Source organism: Octodon degus, unplaced genomic scaffold (genome assembly GCF_000260255.1).
Source record: "Octodon degus isolate 3935 unplaced genomic scaffold, OctDeg1.0 scaffold00037, whole genome shotgun sequence".
Lineage (NCBI taxonomy): Eukaryota > Metazoa > Chordata > Mammalia > Rodentia > Octodontidae > Octodon > Octodon degus.
Window position 1 is genome coordinate 15215833 of NW_004524613.1, and position 17687 is coordinate 15233519.

General features: G+C 48.9%; 1 protein-coding gene across 1 annotated transcript in view; it reads left to right on the top strand.

Annotated features, from left to right (window-relative positions):
* The window catches only part of Tox2 (TOX high mobility group box family member 2), a 137907-nt gene that overhangs the window by 85290 nt on the left and 34930 nt on the right, over nucleotides 1-17687 (top strand). The window contains exon 3 of the mRNA XM_023714964.1: nucleotides 1960-2205. Within this exon, the coding sequence (XP_023570732.1) occupies nucleotides 1960-2205 (246 nt within the window). The remainder of the gene's footprint in view (nucleotides 1-1959; nucleotides 2206-17687) is intronic.

The window sequence follows — 17687 nt, forward strand, 5'->3', positions numbered from 1 at the left end:
ATCAAGCAGTATAACATATTAGAAGATGTTATGTTTATGTGCTATTGGGGTGTATGGTTTTCTTTCTTCTCTAAGGTTTGTTTTTTAAGAGTTATACACACATACACACTCATGCACACCATCCAGGAATGGCGAAGCACACCTGTTACTATAGCTACATGGAAGGCTGAAGCGGGATTTCAAGTTCAAGACCAGCCTGAACAACTTGTGAACCCTCATCTCAAAATAAAATAATAATTAAGAGACTTGGGAGTGTAGTGAAGTGTTCCCTCAGCTAAATCCTAGTACTGGGGAAGAAAGAAAAGAAGGATAAGTGGTTACAAGGATGACTGACAAGGTCATGGGAGGACTTCCAAGGTCATTTATATCATATCAACCAATAACTTTGGTGTCCTTTCTCAGCTCTAGAATATTCCCAGCTGTTACCTCTTCAGTTATTCCTCGGCCCATTCCCTCAGTCCTCTCCCCCGTAGCACTGGCTGAACACATGTCCGTTAGACATTTTACTTGGCCTCCGTGCATGGTGCCCCCATTTCAGTGTTCTCTCTGTCCCTCTATGTTCAATTGTGGATTCAACTTCCATCTCACACATCTCTGTTCTGTTGGGTCTTATCTCTTCCAGAGATTACCAAAGGGAGACTAATTCCTCAGCCTAACGTAACAGTGATAGTCAAACCGTAAAAGGTCAGTAGGAGAGAGGAAAGCTGAGGCCCATCCCACTTGGTGCAGAAATCCTAAACAAAAGACTACTGAACAAAATCGAACACTGTATAAAAAGAATAATATATCATGACCAGCTTGAGTGTAGTCCAGGAATGCAAAGTTGTCTTAAAAATGAAGTCACTTACCTTATCAACTGAATTTAGGGAGAATGGTTATTTGAACTTTTCAGTAGATGCGGGGAGCAAGATAAAAATACATTTTCATGATAAAATTTAAAGACTCATGCACAATTAAAAAAAAAAAACAACAAACAACCTTACCATGATAATGTGGAGTTCTGTCCACTTACTGAAGAATTCCTACTTTATGGTGAGATACTGAGATTCACATTGAGGGAATAAAAACAAGCATGTCAAGTCTCACCATTTCCATTCAGCATTTTCCTAGAGCATCCTGGTTAGCCTGATGAGGTGGGAAAAAAGACAAACACAAAAGAACTGAGAGAGGGGCTGGGGAGATAGCTCAGCAGTCAAAGTGCCTGCCTGGCAAGCGTAAGGACCCAAGTTTGATCCCCAGTACCACATGCTATGCTGGTCCTGGAATCCTAGGTGTGCTGTGCCGACCACCAAAACTGGGCATGGTGGCACATGCTTGTAATGCAGCACAGGGGAGGCTGAGACAGGAGGATCACTATGAGTCCAAGCTGCATAGCAAGATCCTGTACCAAATAAATTTAAAAAAAAAAATAACTGAAAGGAAGGCATTTAGTGTGACTCCTGGTTTCTGGCTTGTGCTTCTGTGGCAATGTTTGTACCATTTACCAAGGCCAGAGCCACCAAGCTAGGCACTGGTTGGACTGTCTGTTGGGGAACACATAAGAGAAAATTGTCCAGCTGCCCAGAAAGATCACAGTGAGAGAGTCAGGGTGCACCAGCTCCTTTCCCAGTTCTTCTGCTGGCGTTGAGTGGCCTGCTCTCCTCATTGGATCAGTATCATCTATAAAACAAGTGGCTTTAGAAAGGTGTCTTCCAGGTGGGCTGTGGTGGCCAGATCCAATGGGAAAACAGAGAGGCAGGTGGGCAGGAGCCAGTACTATTCTCCAGGAGGCAGGCTCTGGGCAGCAGGCACCTGCTTGGGGGCAGATCAGGAGCCTGACCAGTCAGGGGGCCACCTGGGCCCTTTGGGGGTCACCCTTTCTCTTTGTCAGTGGTTGTTATGGTTGTCGCTGATGATGTTAAGTATGTTGTGTAGTTTTAAGACACTGACCCCCAACAAAATGCCCTTTTGATGTTTTAGACCTACAACAGCCAGAGTGAGAGCAACGAAGACTATGAGATCCCCCCGATAACGCCTCCCAACCTCCCGGAGCCACCCCTCTTGCACCTGGGGGACCACGAAGCCAGCTACCACTCACTGTGTCACGGCCTTGCGCCCAACGGTCTGCTCCCTGCCTACCCCTACCAAGCCATGGATCTCCCAGCCATCATGGTGTCCAACATGCTGGCCCAGGATGGCCATCTACTGTCGAGCCAGCTGCCCACGGTGAGTCTCTGCCTCCTGGCATGGTTCCCGCTGGTCACAGCAGGGAAGGGGCAGAGGGGAGTGGAACGCCAGTGCTGTGTCATGGAGTTGCTGCTCCTATACAGGGTTGGGGTTCCATTGCCTGCTCAAAAGGCAGGGTGCAGAATATGGGAGTGGCATGGAGGGGCGCGGTCACCACACTGCGCAGGCTGCAGGGGCCCTGCTCACACTGCCTTGGGACTTGTTTTATTATTTGTTAACAGTAGAATTTCATTTGCATTTCTCTTATTTTTAATACCTTTGAGATATAGTTCCCACATTTACAGTGTGCAGCTCAGTAGCTTTTTATATAGTTAGCATTGTGTTGCCAATCTGTAAAATTTTGAAACTCATTCCTCACCTTCCAAAAGAAACCTGTCCCTGTGTCATTGTCCCCAGCCTGCCGCCCGCAACTCAAGCCCTGGACAACTCCAGTTACCTTCCAGCTATATATTTGCCTTATCTGGACCTTTCACATAAGTGAAATCATACTTTGTAAGGTTGTACCTTGCTTAAGCAACCAGGGAAGAGGGTGATCACTGAGTTGAAGTGGGACAGGGAGAAGTTTTGCAGTCAAAGGCAGGAAAGGATCTCCCAGGCTCAGGGCTGGCATGCATAAAGGAGGGGGCCAGGTGCTCACGAAGCAGGGTTCGGTTCCTTCTTTTTATTGGGCTGGAGAGCAAGGACCTGAAGCCAGAGAGGGACAAGAGAGGGTAAAAGAGCTCCCAGAGCCTGGATCATAAGGATCCTGAATCCTGCTAACGGGATTATGCTTTCTCCCTCAGAGCTTTATTTACTTCAATTTTTTTGGTTTGAAAACTTTTAAAGTTTTTTTTATGAGTCCATGTTCACAACACATGATGACCGCCCTCAGGGGGCGGGGGCTGGCAAATGTACACAGCACATCTAGCACATCTTAGTGCTTTTTTATGTCCCCTCCCTCATTACTCCCATTACTTGGTGTTCTTCACATTTGTAAAAGATCTATCTCTGTTTCCTAGAATCTGTCTCTTTTTTTTTTTTTTTTGCTCTTTAATTTATTCTTTGGGTTTCTCACATAAGAGAAATCCTGTGATATTTAAGTTGTGTGTCTGATTTCACTCACCATTATGGCCTCAAGGTTCGGTTATGCTTTCTTAGTGCAAATGACTCAATGGCTTATCCCAGACCTACAGGAGCTGTAGAAAATCAGTAGACCTTTCTTAGGGGACAGCAGGTGGTACAACAGAAACATCTCTTTAAGGAAATTCTAGTACTTGGGCTAGATCACTGTGAGTTGTATTCATGGTTACTTTTTTTCCTTCGTTGTTTGTAATATATACTGGTCACAAGTCTTTATGTGTAAGTAACAGGAAACAGATTCACATTAACTGAAGTAAAAAGACTAAAATATCCAATGGTGGGAGGAATAAAGGGCTTCAGGTATGGTCTGCCCCAGGAACTCCAGTGGTGTCACTAGGGCCCAGTTCCATCCCTCTTTCTGCAGAGCAGGGCAGATGAGTGGAGCAGCCAGCGTACTTCCTGATGTCTCCAGCGGGTGACATTTTGGGTGTCCAGGGTGTACCATGACTGAGCGTTGCCGGACCAACCCATAAGTGTCCAGGAGGAAGCAGTCCTCGGTTTTGTTAGCTTAGGTGGCAATCATGCCTTGGCTCTGCTCACTTGCCTTTCCTATCAAAGTCGCATCGGACTGGGTGAATAGTGTTTCCCTCTGCTATCGGTGTAGGGCAGCTACAGCCCAATTTGTGGCCCAGTGCTAGCAGGTGCCTGGGACCTTGGGCATGCTGTGTGTACTCTAACCATCTCAACTGTGCTTTATTTCTTTATTGTTTACTCTTCTTTTAATACCAACAAATTTTCTTGCTTAAAAATCCTGGTGTATTGTGTATATTTTTGTAAGCCACTCTCATTTTTGTTTGGTTTTTCATCTTTGAAGCTAGCTGAGAAATAGAGAGAGGGGAGTGAGGAAAACGACTCAAGACCCACACTATAGAGTGTTGTGTTCTCACAAAAGAACTCAGTGCAAATTGATGCTGTTTTTTTGAAGAATACTTTCCTTTTGGGCCCGTCAGTCATACAGATTCCCAGCTGCTTCTTCTAAAAGACTTCCCAGTTCAGACTCCCTTGTCACCCTGGCTTCACCTGGCTGGAAGGTTCATGTCTTAGCTGTCTGCCCAGCTCATTTCCTAATAAAACCTCACTACTCCAAGCCGTCCCCGCTCATGACTTATGGCGACACATGCAAGGGCAGGTTCAGATGGACGCCTCTGTCACGTCCTGGAAGAGCCGTGGCACAGGGCTGAGGATGGCGCCATCCTGGACCACCTGTTGCTGACTTGTGGCACTAGTGGAGAGTGTGGGGTGGTGGTCAGCACATGGGCTCTGCAGTCTCATCCACTCGAGGTATGTCCTGAACTTCCCTTTGAGGCTTCACTTCCTTGTCTTGGGGTCATAACCGTCTCTTCTCAAGGTCATTGTGAAATGTATCTGAGATAATGCATGTGAAGTCTTCGCAAATGCCTGGCAGAGAGAAAGCAATCAGGGAATACTTGCTGTTGTTAGTAATAGAAAGGAATTCCCACTGCAACCAAATGGCCCTTTTCCCTTTGGTCTCGTTTACCCAAAGGAGCAGATTGCATCTACTCCCAGGTGCATCTGGAGGTCCCTGGTTCTTTAATAGCGCTGATAATTACGAAGCATGTTGCTGGCTAATCAAAGATGCCTCCCCTCATCACTGCCTCCTTGAAGTGTTACGCTGGGCTCTGCGCAGGCAGGCACTTTGCAGTTATTTCCCAGATTTCTTTGTAACTGGTTCATGCTTAAGATGCTTCTCAAATGCTGATAGCCTTAATTCTCCCATTAGCCTGACTTTGCAGGGTTCGCTGAATTTTATTTTCGCTTGTTATATTGTGAAAGATAAGCCAAACCCCATTACCCAGGGGAGAAGTCCAGACCAACGGGAAGAGCAGATAAGAGCCTGTACACACATCGTCCTTGCTAGTGAAAAGACAAGGGGCTCTTGAAGACAGAGTGGTTAGATTTGTGGGAGCTTCCCGATGAAGGGGAGTCAGGGTGTGGGCAGTGCTGGGATTCATATTCACACCTGCTACGTATCAAGCACTGAGCAGAGAGCTTTGCAAATACTCTTTCACGTAGTGTCCCACAGTGGAGGGAAGCCAGAGGAGTTAGGACTCGGAGGGAGGCTCAGGAGGGAGGTGAACTTGTGTCTTATCTTCTCTCATGCTGGGACAAATACCCGACCCTCAAAATGAAGGAAGGAAATGTTTATTTAGCTCAGAGTTATTGGAGGTTTCATAGTTTAAAACAGCCATCCCCTGGCCTGCTGTGCTGGCCCGGCCCCGGGTGCAAGCTGAGACGGCAATTGAGACTGGGCATGGTGGCGCGCGCCTGTAATCCCAGCTCTTGGGAGGCTGTAAACAGGTGATAATTACGAGGGTCTACATGGTGTTGGACACTCCGATCTAGTAGTGAGACCCTGAACACCCTGTAGACCCTTCCCTAAAATACAAAAAAATCAAAAAACAGCCTGAATTATGTAGCAAGACCTCAGAGCCTTATTTGCTCAGGAAAGAGGGTCACTACCTTCAGCCTCCCCAAATATCTCCTCTCTGCCTGAGGCAGCATCAAGCGCAGACGCCAACGCCCTGTCCAGGATGACCGCTCCACATCTGAGAGGCTGGGGGTGGGGGTGTTGTTAATAGTTCCCCTCTGGCCCCACCTTGAACCTGCCCTGGTCCTCTGGCCCCGCCCCCAGAGCCCCGCCCATCCTCTGGCCACGCCCCTAGAGCCTCACCCCCCCCCTCCTCTGGTCATGCCCCTCCAGCCACACTCTGCACCCCAAGTGGTGTCTGCCCCATGACTTACGTGAGGCTTTGGGGGGACAACTAGACACAAACCATAACAGCTTGTAACGAATTCCCAGACTGTGGCTCACAGCAGCAGATGTCTACTTACCCCCAGATCTGCCGTTCTGGGCTCAATGGCCTATGCTGGGATCAAGGAGCCAAGAGGGACACACTTCCTCCTGAAGCGTGGTGGAGAGTTTATCCTTGTCTCTTCTGCCTCCAGGTAGGCGGCTGGCCTTCCCTGGCTTGTGGCAGTGGCTGAGCCACTACAGTCTGTCTCATCTTCATATTACTTTCTGTTCTGTCTGTAGAAACTCCATGTGCCCATCATAAAGGGGCAATTGCGATTCGGGATGAGACCCTTAACTTAGTCACTTCTACAAAGTTCCATCTTTCCAGGGCTGGCCAAATAGCTCAGTGGTTTAATTGCCTACAAGCATGTGCAGGGGCCTAGGTTCAAGCCCCCGGCCTGCTGTGCCAGCCCCACTCACCCCAGGTGCGCTGAGACCGTAATTGAGACTGGTTATGGTGGTGCGTGCCTATAATCCAAAGGCAGGGCCTACTGGGAGGTGCTCAGGGCCTTGGGGGTTGTGCCCTCGGAAGGATTAGGGGATCCGGGTCTCTTCCTCTCTCTTTCTGTCTCCTGCTCGAGATGTGAGCACTGGTTCTCACTTGCTGTCCCACCATGGTCTGCTGCACCTGCCTGAGGTTCAAACTCGTAGTGCTGCCCGGGCTTGGACTTGAGCATCCCCAACCGTGATCCAAAGTAAACTTCTCTTTACTTATTAGTAGCTTGTGTCCGATATTTTGTTATAGTAGCGCAAAGCTGGCCAGGGAAGCTGTTTCTATAGATGCTGTTTGTGCTCTCCTGGGCTGTGCATATGTGCTCTGTGTCCTGGGAAAAACCCAGGGAGGATGGACTTTTGGAGCTTTCAGTGATAGGAACAGCCCTCCGTGGTGCACAGGCCATCAGTCCGCCAGCAAGCATTGCGTCTTGGCCTGGGTGTTGGCTTATTAGTCCCTAGCTGTGGGCACTGACATTGCAGGGAAGTGGTATGCCAGAAGGAGCACACGGTTGCCAGTGAGTCCAAAGGCCTCAAGTCGAACCAGTGTCTACAGTGCTCTTCTGTGTAACAGGAGTGCTCCGTTTGCAGGGTGCTTAGCAGAGTGGAGGGTTAGCAGAGTAACCCTCGGGGACTGCCCTCCACGCTTCCTCCAGGAAGTAACAGCCTGCCACAGGATGGGTTCCGTCACTACTTTGTAAATGAGTTAATGTCATCGAGCTCATAAGCAGCAAAACTAAAATTCAAATCCTACTCAGTCTCCTACCACTCACTCCTCAGTTTCACCAGGTGACAAGGGATGGCACAGCCAGGCTGTGGCTACAGGTGGCGCAGAGGATGCCCAGATGCCAGGGGCCTCAAGATGCTGTCTGCATGGGCCAAGATGCACCAGAGAGGTCCCTGAAGAGAGAGCAGGGCCAGGGTGCTTGCCGGCCATCTCATTGGTGCCAGGTCTCTCTGGCTAGGGCCCCAGAGGCCAGGGGCTCCTCCTGGTCCCCTGCCTGGTGGGCAGCTCAGCCCAGCCGGTCTGGGGGGAGCAGCTACTCTCCTTTAAAGGGACAGCTGCTGGCAGGAATCCTGAACAGTAGTGGAATCTGGCCCTTTTTACAAAATTAAATATGCTCAAAGCTCTTCCCTCGACTTCGGCATCTTAACTGATTAAACATTCATTTCCAAGACAAAAAGAGTCAATTTAGTATGAAAGATATATTTCACCAGTTTAATTTAAAGCACTGCACCTCCATCTGACCCCTATTTTCATAACTCAATAATTTTATCCTGTGTTGATTGTCTCATTTTGAGAGAGATATTGTGTGTATAAATCAGTTTCTAAAATACCCAAAGAAACTGAAAGAGTGGAATTTATTAAGCAGCTTCTGTTAAGTCTGAAATCATTTATTTTGGAGTCGTCCTTGGAAATGTTGGTATCCAGTGGAAGCTTATCCTGGGAGGGGCAGAGCGTGATATTCTCAGCCAGGCTCCTAGGAACCTGCACCTTTTGGGAACCCAGAGAAGCACCCAAGGGAGTCTTGGGCAGGTGGAGGGTGGGTCTATGGGGAATTGAGGCCCCACAGGAATCCCTGCCCTTGCCACATTCTAGTGATCCAGGAGGCCAGGGCTTTCCCAGGCGGATGTGCCTGTGGGTCACTGGAGCTGTGTGGCCCTGTCTCAGGCATCCCTTAGTGCAGAGATGGTGCACAGGTGTCTCAGGCCTTCTCCTCCCAGCTTTGACTCTTCTTTACCGGCTTTAGGATCTGGGATAAGTCACTTCTTTCCTAGCCTCAGTTTTCTTGCCTATAAAATGGGGATGGAGAGCCCAACTCTGGTGAACTTGCAAACAGGGAAATGGGCAAACTTGCTTTGGCAGCTAGGCAAGCATGTGGGTTTGAGGCTCAGTGGCTCTCCCACTGCCACTGCCACACACGCTACTGGGTAGGAGGCTCAAACTAGATTTTCTGCTCTATGTACACCCAGGGCAAGGGGCTGGGCTGAGGAACTCCCTCTCTAGGTGAAGGGCCTTTCCAGGCTAGAACAGGCTGGGAGTGGGGGAAGCATCTGCCTCCTGACCAGCTTGCTTAGAAATGCGAGAGAGGCTGCAGCCCTGCGTCAGCGCTTAGAACCTGGACTCAGAGTCCTGCTTTCCCACTGCTTGCCTGCTTTGGGCTGCTCCCCTCAGTCTCACTGCTGCTGACCCCTCCCCTGCCTTTTCCCTCCTCCCTAGGGAGGCTGAGTCTACCATTTGATTAACACAAGTCGAGGTGCAGGCGACCCCCCTCCTCCAAAGTGAGCACAGGGGCCAAGACCTCTCCCCACCTCAATTGTTGGTTCTCTGGACTTCTGAACCACAGGGGATGGTGGAAACCCCTTAGCTCTGCTAATTATTATTATTAATGAAATATATATATATATATATATATATTGTTTGTTTTATACCATTTAGATTTTACTATATAAGAAACCAATCTAACACTTTAAGACTTAAAACAACCCTTCAAAAGTTTTTTTATGCTTCTGTGGATCAGCAAGGTACTGTATAGTCCTCTGGATCTGGACTGGGTTACTAGGGTCTGCTTGCAGCTTGCCTGGGGCCCTGCAGTCCACCACTGTGTTTAGAGATTCTTTCTTTGTGCTGACGGAGTTGAGCAGGCTTGAGCCACATCTTGAGGCTGACCTGCTGGGTGCAGCCTTCCTGTCAGGGTGCGCACGGAGGCAGGGCCAGGAGGTGGGCACTGGAAAAGCAGCTCAGAGGCTGACGTGGTAGCTGGACATGAAGGACACAGCCGGGGGCTGGCGGAAGAGAGGGCATCTTAGTTACACTGGGAGCTTTGTCGGGGCTTGGTGCTTAAAGGCAACAGCAAAGTGACAGTTCCGCTGCTTGTCAACAAAACAAGTGGCCAGGACTTAACTCTCCTTGGCACTGTGACCAGGGGAAGGATCTATCATAGTAAAAGCAGAGGGTGCCATGTTTCTGTCTAATTTTCCTCTGGGGCTGAAGCAGGGACTTATCTCCCCAGTAGACCCCTGATGGTTCTGCGTGGGGGTAACAAGAGGCCCGGAGGTTCCCTTGTATGTATCAGAGTCCAGTGAAACCTCCCTCCCCCTGTTTTCCAGGGGCAGCACGCAAAAAGAAATACGTCTTTTTACATTTTATAAAACTCAGAAAAATAGCTTTAAACAGCTTTTGCTCCCATGCTATAATTATTTATTTTCAAACACTCCTGCAGGGGACTGTTCCGTTTTCTTATCCTGCACTCCTTTTGCTCATAAATGAACCATCACTTCAATAAATCATTATGAAAACAGAGACTAACACCGGCTCTGAAAGGTTGAAAGATTTATGTAACACATTTATGTTTCCCATTTTCTCATTCTGGTACTCGGCTGCAAAAGCTAAGCTAATAAAAGCTGCTATTAATATTTCTTGTTGCCTAGCAACCGCAGAGCGGGAGTAATAGCTTGGGCTTGAAAAATAGATGACCGATAAGGAAAAATTCAATTCTTTTATTATCTCAGGGGAAATGGCCTTTTACTGGAACATTATGATGTACGAGTGTGAAGTTGAACACAAAAGATTTTTGTGTGTGTGTGTGTTTGTTTTTCTATTTTTAATGAACATTATTTTACCTCCGCTAACTCTTTTAGCACACTTTTGTTTTCTTTTGCACCCCCATTATCCCATCCCTCATGCTTAATTTAGCAGCTATCGTGGTTAAGACTCTATCAGCATTTTTTTTTTTTTTTTTAGTTTTAAAATGGTTTCAACAAAGGTTTACAACTAGGTCATAAAAATTCACTCCCTGTTAAAACTCAGACCAGCAATAAGCCAACACACAGGCTGGTTCTCCACATGCCAGGTCACATTTGTGAAGAGATAAGATTCGTGGTTGTCCCTAAAAGAAGGGTCAGAAAGGAGCAAAACATATTCTTTTCTGTGTCCAAGTTTTCTTTGGAACCTGAGGTCACTGGTTTTTTTTTTTTTTTTTTTTTGGTGGAACTGGGGATTGAACTGAGGCCCTTGCACTTGCCAGGGAAGCCCTTATTCTACTGAGCCATCTCCCCGGCCCCTCACTGTCTCTTTTGAGAACTATTTGCTATTTGGGGTATATTCCAGGCAAGCACAGCAAAGGGGGCACAGACGTTTATTGAGCACCTAGTACATGTGTGTTTGGTGCCATTACCCTCCCACACCAACAAGCCTCTAAAGTAGATTCAATTATGATTCCCAGTTTTCAGGTGCAAAACTGAGGCTATGAAAGGCTAAGAACTCAGCCTGCAGTAGCACTGTGTGCCTTGAGGTGCCCATCTCTGTTCTTTGGTATCACTTCTCAACCTCACCATTTTGGGTGAGCTAGTTCTCCACTTGGGGGAACTGTTCTGTGCATAGTTGGTTACCTAGAACGATCCCTGGCTTCCACCCACCATTCCTGCCTTTAGGGGCTCTCTTCTTGTCAAAATAAAAATGAGAAAGTTCTTAGAATGCTGGGGACAGAACCACCCTGGATTGAGAACCGCTGCACGCCTTTTCCTCTGCTTGAATCATTCTTTCCCCTTGTCATCCTGGTGAGCTCCTATCCTTGTATTAGGACTTAATTCAGAAGCTCTCTTCTCTTGAAGAGACTCTTGGGACCCTCCAAGAATAGGGAGAGGCATGGGTAGTGGTGGGGACACCAACAAACTCAGCAACCAAGACAAGTAATGTTTCAGTATAATTGTTTTAAAGATCAGAATTCACACACACACACACACACACACACACACACACACAGCAGCAGCAGCAGCAGCAGCAGCAGCAGCAGCAGCAGCATATCACAACTGTACATAAAGGCAGATGTGTCTAAAGCCAGGGAAGTATGTGCTGGTCCAGTTCTGTGCTCATCCGGGGTAGCTTGTGCTGTGTGGGCCTGTGCACCTGGCTCTGGCACCAGCAGGGGACCCAGCTAGCAGGCAGCCTGCAGGTTCTGCCTGGCACTGAATGAAGGAGAAAAAGAGAATTACTTGTCCACGGTTACACAGCTGCAAGAAGGGTGGAGATAGCCCTTGAACCCAGGCTTCTTACCCCTAGCCCAGTGCCCTTGGCACCCATCAGTCAGCCTGTGTCTGGAGTGATGCTTTGCTGCCTGCAGAGCACCCCCTCCGTGGAAAACTCACAGATGCTCACAGTGTGGGGGAGGGACTGGGAGAAAGCAGCCCCGATTCCAGCATGGTGCCAACTCAGCTATCCCTGTGGCTGTCTCCTCTCAGCCCCATGTGCTGAGCAAGAGCTGGCATGGGTGGTTCACCGGCACGAGCATCTTCAGGAGCAGCACTATGTGGCAGCGGCACATGAGGCAGGGCTGCATCTTGGCCTTTGCAGGCCACAGGCCACGCATTGTCTGACCCTGTGTCCTCTTGGGAAGTTCTCCCAAATGAATGCATAAGTTGTCTATAACTGTGTCTGCTGGTGTTTATTTAGCACCTGCCCCAATCTGATATATATATTTGCTGGGCCCCCCAATGCTCAGCTCTGCGGAGGATGAGGAGAGGCTCGGAAAGGTAAATGACTTGGCTCTGCGCCTGTGGAGGTGGTGATGCTCAGACTGCCCACTCACACTCCTCATGTCTAACCTATGTAACCTTCGGTGAGGGACGGAAGGTGAGCAACCGAGCCCCGCTGTGTGTGTCCAGCTCTGAGTTGAGCCGCTCACATTTGTGAGTAAGGACAGCATGAAGTGGGAGGTGCTCAGGGCTCAGAATGCAGGGAATTCTGCAGGGCTCAGAGGAGAATGGCAGCAGGGAGGGCTTCCTGGAGATGGTGGCCTGGAGGACCATAGGACAGTGGCACATCGACAGAAGAGGAAACATTAGTCCTGCACAGACCTCCTGTTCAGACTCAATCTCCACCCCTTCTGCTAGGATTCAGAAAACGGTTTGTGATGTTTTATGGTCCCTGAGCTGCCCTCTGGAATGCTCCCTGTTCACCCCCTGCCAGGCCGCTAATCGGAGCCGTGACCCCAGCCTGGGAGAGAGCAAGGGCCAGGTGTTTAACTTCTGTTCTGGGCAGGGTGCCAAGCCCTGCAGCGTGTGAGCTCAGAGACCTGCTCCTGAGTCATGAGGGAGAATTCAGGGAAAATAGCAGCGATATTCGTCAGCTGCAGCTTCAATATTACTCCGTATAATGGCTCTTTCCTCCGAGTGCATATTCAGTATCATGTTTGGGAAAATGAGCTTTTAATGTACCGTCGGCATTGCTGAGAAGCCATCTCTGGCTCCACGGAATGTCTGGAGCACATAAAACTTGGGATTTATTGGAGTCATTTTCCCCCTGCTCTGGCTGGATAATAAAAAGTCAGTCTCCTGCGCACTTTCTCTCATCTTGTGGCTTTGTCCATTTAGAACTCGGCAGAGTCTTTATAAAAGACAGCAAGACAAATAAAACTCATCTAAATATTAAAGCTCTGGGAGAGAGCATCTCTAGGAGAGAGCATCCTACACAGGAAGACTCGGGCTGCAGGCGTTTCAAAACAACTACACACGCATGGACTCGGCACACAGCAGAGCGGTGGCACCTGAGCCACAGCACTTAATCGGGACCCGGAGTCCTAGAGTCCTGTAGTCCATGTTCTGCCTGGTAGGTGATCTTGGGTGAGTCACCCTCTCTCTGAGCCTCAAGTAAGGTGGAGCTGATGTTGTCTACTTCATGTGGTCCCTGGGAAAATCCAGGAGTGAATGCTCCTAATACCCAGCTTCCACAGTGGAACACAGCAGGTGTCTGGAGTTTATTGACTGAGTATATGAGTGGATGGATGGATGGATGGATGGATGGATGGATGGATGGATGGATGAGAAGTAAGTGCGTGTGTAAACATCTCCCAAATTAGAGTGCTGCCTGTGTCAGTGTTGGTGAGAAAGTCAGGTACGGTCCTGTGGCCATCCTATCTGACAGTACAGCCCACCTTTTCTAACTCTCCTGTTAACCTGGAAGAGAAGCAGAATTATGCTTTTTCTAGATGTGTACCTGAGGCTTACTCAGATAGGCAAATGATTTATCTAGAGACAGTGCCAGGAAGTGGAGGAGGCAGGATGGGAAACTTATTTCCTTGGCCACCAGTGTTTGGTACCTGCAACACCCTTCCTTTGTCCCAGCCCTAGGGCTGGGGAGTGGGTAGCAGGGAGCGGGGACTCTCACTTCTTATCTTTCAGTGCTTTATAGCGCTGGTTGACAGTTGCAGCTAAGACAAGTAGGAAGGGAAGCTGTCCCCCTGACACACACCCAGCTCTTCATCCACACTCTTGGTGGCAAGGAAAAGAGAAAGGACACTGGGGTGGATGGCAGGAACCTGTCCTTGGGGTCTGCGAGGCAGAAGCCTGAGAGATCATCTCCCATGAAGCCCTCTCTGCTCCTCCTGTCACCAAGAATCTGACCCTGAGGCCAAGCCTGGGCCCAGTTCTGGTCTCTGTGGTCACTAAGGGACTGTGAGTGGCAAGCCACTTCCCTCCAGCATCACTTGCTTCACAGAAAGAATGGACAAACCCCAGGTACTCAGGGAGCAGTGGAGCAGGTCACGGGTGAGGCTCTAAAGCTTTTCATGAATGGCCTGGAGAAAAGTTGGGTCAGGAGAGCCCAGAGGGCTTGGGAGTGGGGACTCTCTGAGGTCACACAGTGTCTTCTGTGTAGCCAACTGTGTGTCCTCAGCCAAACCGCTTGGCCTCTGTGTGCCACAGTTTCCTCCTGGGGCTTTCAGGAGACATTCTAGCTGGTGTTGAGGTCTATGCATGAGGGGTTTCTTCCTGTTCCCCCAGGGAGCTCTGGAGCATAAATTAGACCATAGAGACACTGGATTTGCTCATCCAAGCAGGAAGAGGGCAGCGTGGACCCTTGTCAGGCAACACTGCCACAGTGGGTCTGGGTGGGCATCCGTGGCCACGTGACCAGTGCCACCAGGGCTCTTGTGGCAGCTGTGGATTTTCAGGCTCTTCCCAAACCTGGTACATCAGAAATACTGGCTGGGGCCCAAGAGGCTTTTTATCCAGCTCTGTGGAAGCTCCGTGGTCTGCACCACCCTAGGCTGTGGACCAAGTCTTCCATGGTCTGCAAGATTCAGAACTGTTGCTTGGGATCTTGCTTGCTTCGAGGATTTTATCACATCTGTGACAGGTGTACAGTTTTCCCCCAGAGAAGCTAGAAGAGCTGCACCTCTGCCTGTGGTTCCTGATCCTCCCAACTTTTCTTACTTCCACTGGCTCAGGCCTTGAAACAGACCCTGACATGAGAATGGTCCCCAGCCTGTAACCACAAGGACTCCAGTTCTTGTCCTGGTGAGGCTTCTTGGCAGCAGCACACAAGGGCCTGAGCAGAGTGAGGCACAGAAGCGCCCCCCAGGCAGGGTGACCCCAGGAGCCAGGCTTCACTAGAGCCCACGACTGCCCTTGGGAGACTCAGAGAGCTTGCTCAGTGAGGGCAGGTGAGTGCAGCCCACCATTGGAGATTACTGGAAGACAACATAGGAGCAGTTGGAGGAAGTGACTCGAGATGGATACCTGTGGCACTGGCAGCACCTGGGCCAAAGAATCAGACCCTGCTCTGAAGCACCGAGGGACAGCTGAGGTTGTGGGTGTCCAGGACAGTCACACCCCCTCCCACAGGGCTCCTCTGAGAAGCCCTGACCTCTGGCTGCTATCCCTGTGCACACAGACCCCCTCGGCCCTCCCGTTCACCTGCCCACGAACTTCTCAGATTCCTGGAGGTTGACTGCAGCCAGCAGTTTGGCCGTGCCCTTCAGCATATGCCCACTAGGGTCACCCTGGTCACACTAAACCAGAGCTCTGTCTTCTCACAACTCCCTGCAAAATGTCTCACAGACGTGGTAGGGTGGTAGGGATAGGCTCGCTTAGCCCCAGCGCAGAGTGAGGAGCTGGCCACTTAAGTATCCATGGCTAAAGTGATCGGCACCCAATCAGTGACATTGGGGGCAAGACTGTCTTCTGGGAACAAGGACTTGGCCTCTGCCACGGCCCTTTAGCCCAGCATCTGTCTGTGTCTCCGTGCCCACTGACCTGCTGACAGGAGCTTATATGTGGCCACAAGTTGTATCACTGGCTCTAAATCCAAGTTCCTCCAGCTGTGTGCTGTGTTGAGCAAGCCCCCCCCATTCTAGAGCTTTAGTTTCGATAGGTGTGAAATGGTGTGCTAACAGTCCTTACCTCTTGGGTTGCCTTGGAAGTTAGTTGATATAATGTCTGTAAGGCTCTCAGCACAGAGGCCGTCACAGTGCTGGGTGTTTGTCTCTAGACACTTCTGCGTAAGCCATGTGTCTTCCTTCCTGCTTACTCCCTTGGAGAACTCTGTATTCTTTCTTGTTCCTCCAAGAAAAGCACCTGCTAGAGTATTAGTGAATAGCATGTTTGGGCTCCCAATCCCCATTGTGGCCACACCATCACTAGGTCATAGTCTCATCTCTGCTCATGGTATATCCTACATCTGGCTCCTCTGGATGCTGTCACCCACTGTGACCTCGCATCCCTGACCTCTCCCCCAGACCTGACATCCTGACCCTGAACAGAAGATCCTCCATCAGTATCACCGTCTGCCTCGGGAGTTGGTCTAGGGATCCTGAGCACCCTTGGGTCCACCTCTCACTCCAAACAGATCTTCAGAGTGTTTTTCCCAGATAAGTGCAGGTTTCTCCAAAGCGAGACTCGGGTTGTGATAATTCAGGTTGACCAAGAAGGAGGTAGGAAATAGCAGTATGCACCAAGAGGTCCTTTGCAGGGGGAGAAGGAGAAATGGGAGGTGGGAGAAGTTGTAGACCACAATGTAGGTCTGGCACCTGAGAAAGAAAAAGTAGAAAGAGGAGTGGAGTGACAAGAGAGGGGAACAGAGTGATGGAGGACAGAAGATATACTGTTTTCTCAGTCTATTCTGTTATTCAACAAAAGATAGACTGTTTTCTCATAGACTGTTCTATTCTTTGACAAAAGATAGACTGTTTTCTCACAGACTGTTCCGTTATTTGGTTTGTTTTTCTCACGTCCTTACTGCACTTTCTAAATGACTTTGTCTTCACAGTATGTTTTAATGCCTAGCAAAACAAGTTTTCCCAAGTTTTTACTCTTCAAGTATTTCCCAGAGAAGCTCTTCCATTTTCTTCCACATGAGTTTTTAAGTTACTCTGATAAAATTATTGGCGTTTCATTGCATCAATAAATTGATGGAGAGAATTAATATCTTTATATTTTTTTGAGTCGCCCCACACAGAAATGCCATCTGAGTATCTTGATTTAGATAGTTTTTACTTAAAGCTTTGCATAGGTACATCTGCATTGTACACAGGTACAGGTCCAACATATTTCTCGGTGTATTCCAAGAGTAAACCGGGGTGTGCCAGGGATCGATGCCAGAGCCTCGTGTATACTAGGAAAGTATTCTGCCACTGAGCCGTGACCCCAGCCCCTGTCAATTTTATTCATCGCAGCTCTATATGTTTGCATATAAAGCAAACATATTTTTTTTCCTGCTTTGTCCCTGGTAAATAGGAACTCGATGTGGCAGGGTAAATAAGATTCAAACCCTTGTCTTTCACTGTGCGCAAAGGACTTCACAGATGCCACAGGCCTCTGAATTTTTATACATCTGTTATATGATTGTAACCCATTTCTTTTTGCTTCACTAGGTTGGGTGAACTGGTCTTCACTAGCAGTGACATCGGTGACAAGGGGTCTGTGCCTTCTCTCCAGTTTTTGTGGCACTGTGACTGATACTTGGCATGTAGTTCATTTCCTTTAATACAGTTAAACAAATTCTTACTTTTTCAGCTTACTCATTGCTTTTGTGGAGTTCTATCAAATGCCTATTCATTACGTGTTGAGGTGATCTTAACCGTTTTCTTCCTTGGTCTGTTGAGGTGATTAGTTTATTAATAGATTCCCCCAAATTAAATTTACATGATCTACTTGACTATATATGGAGGAAGTGACTCGAGATGGATACCTGTGGCACTGGCAGCACCTGGGCCAAAGAATCAGACCCTGCTCTGAAGCACCGAGGGACAGCTGAGGT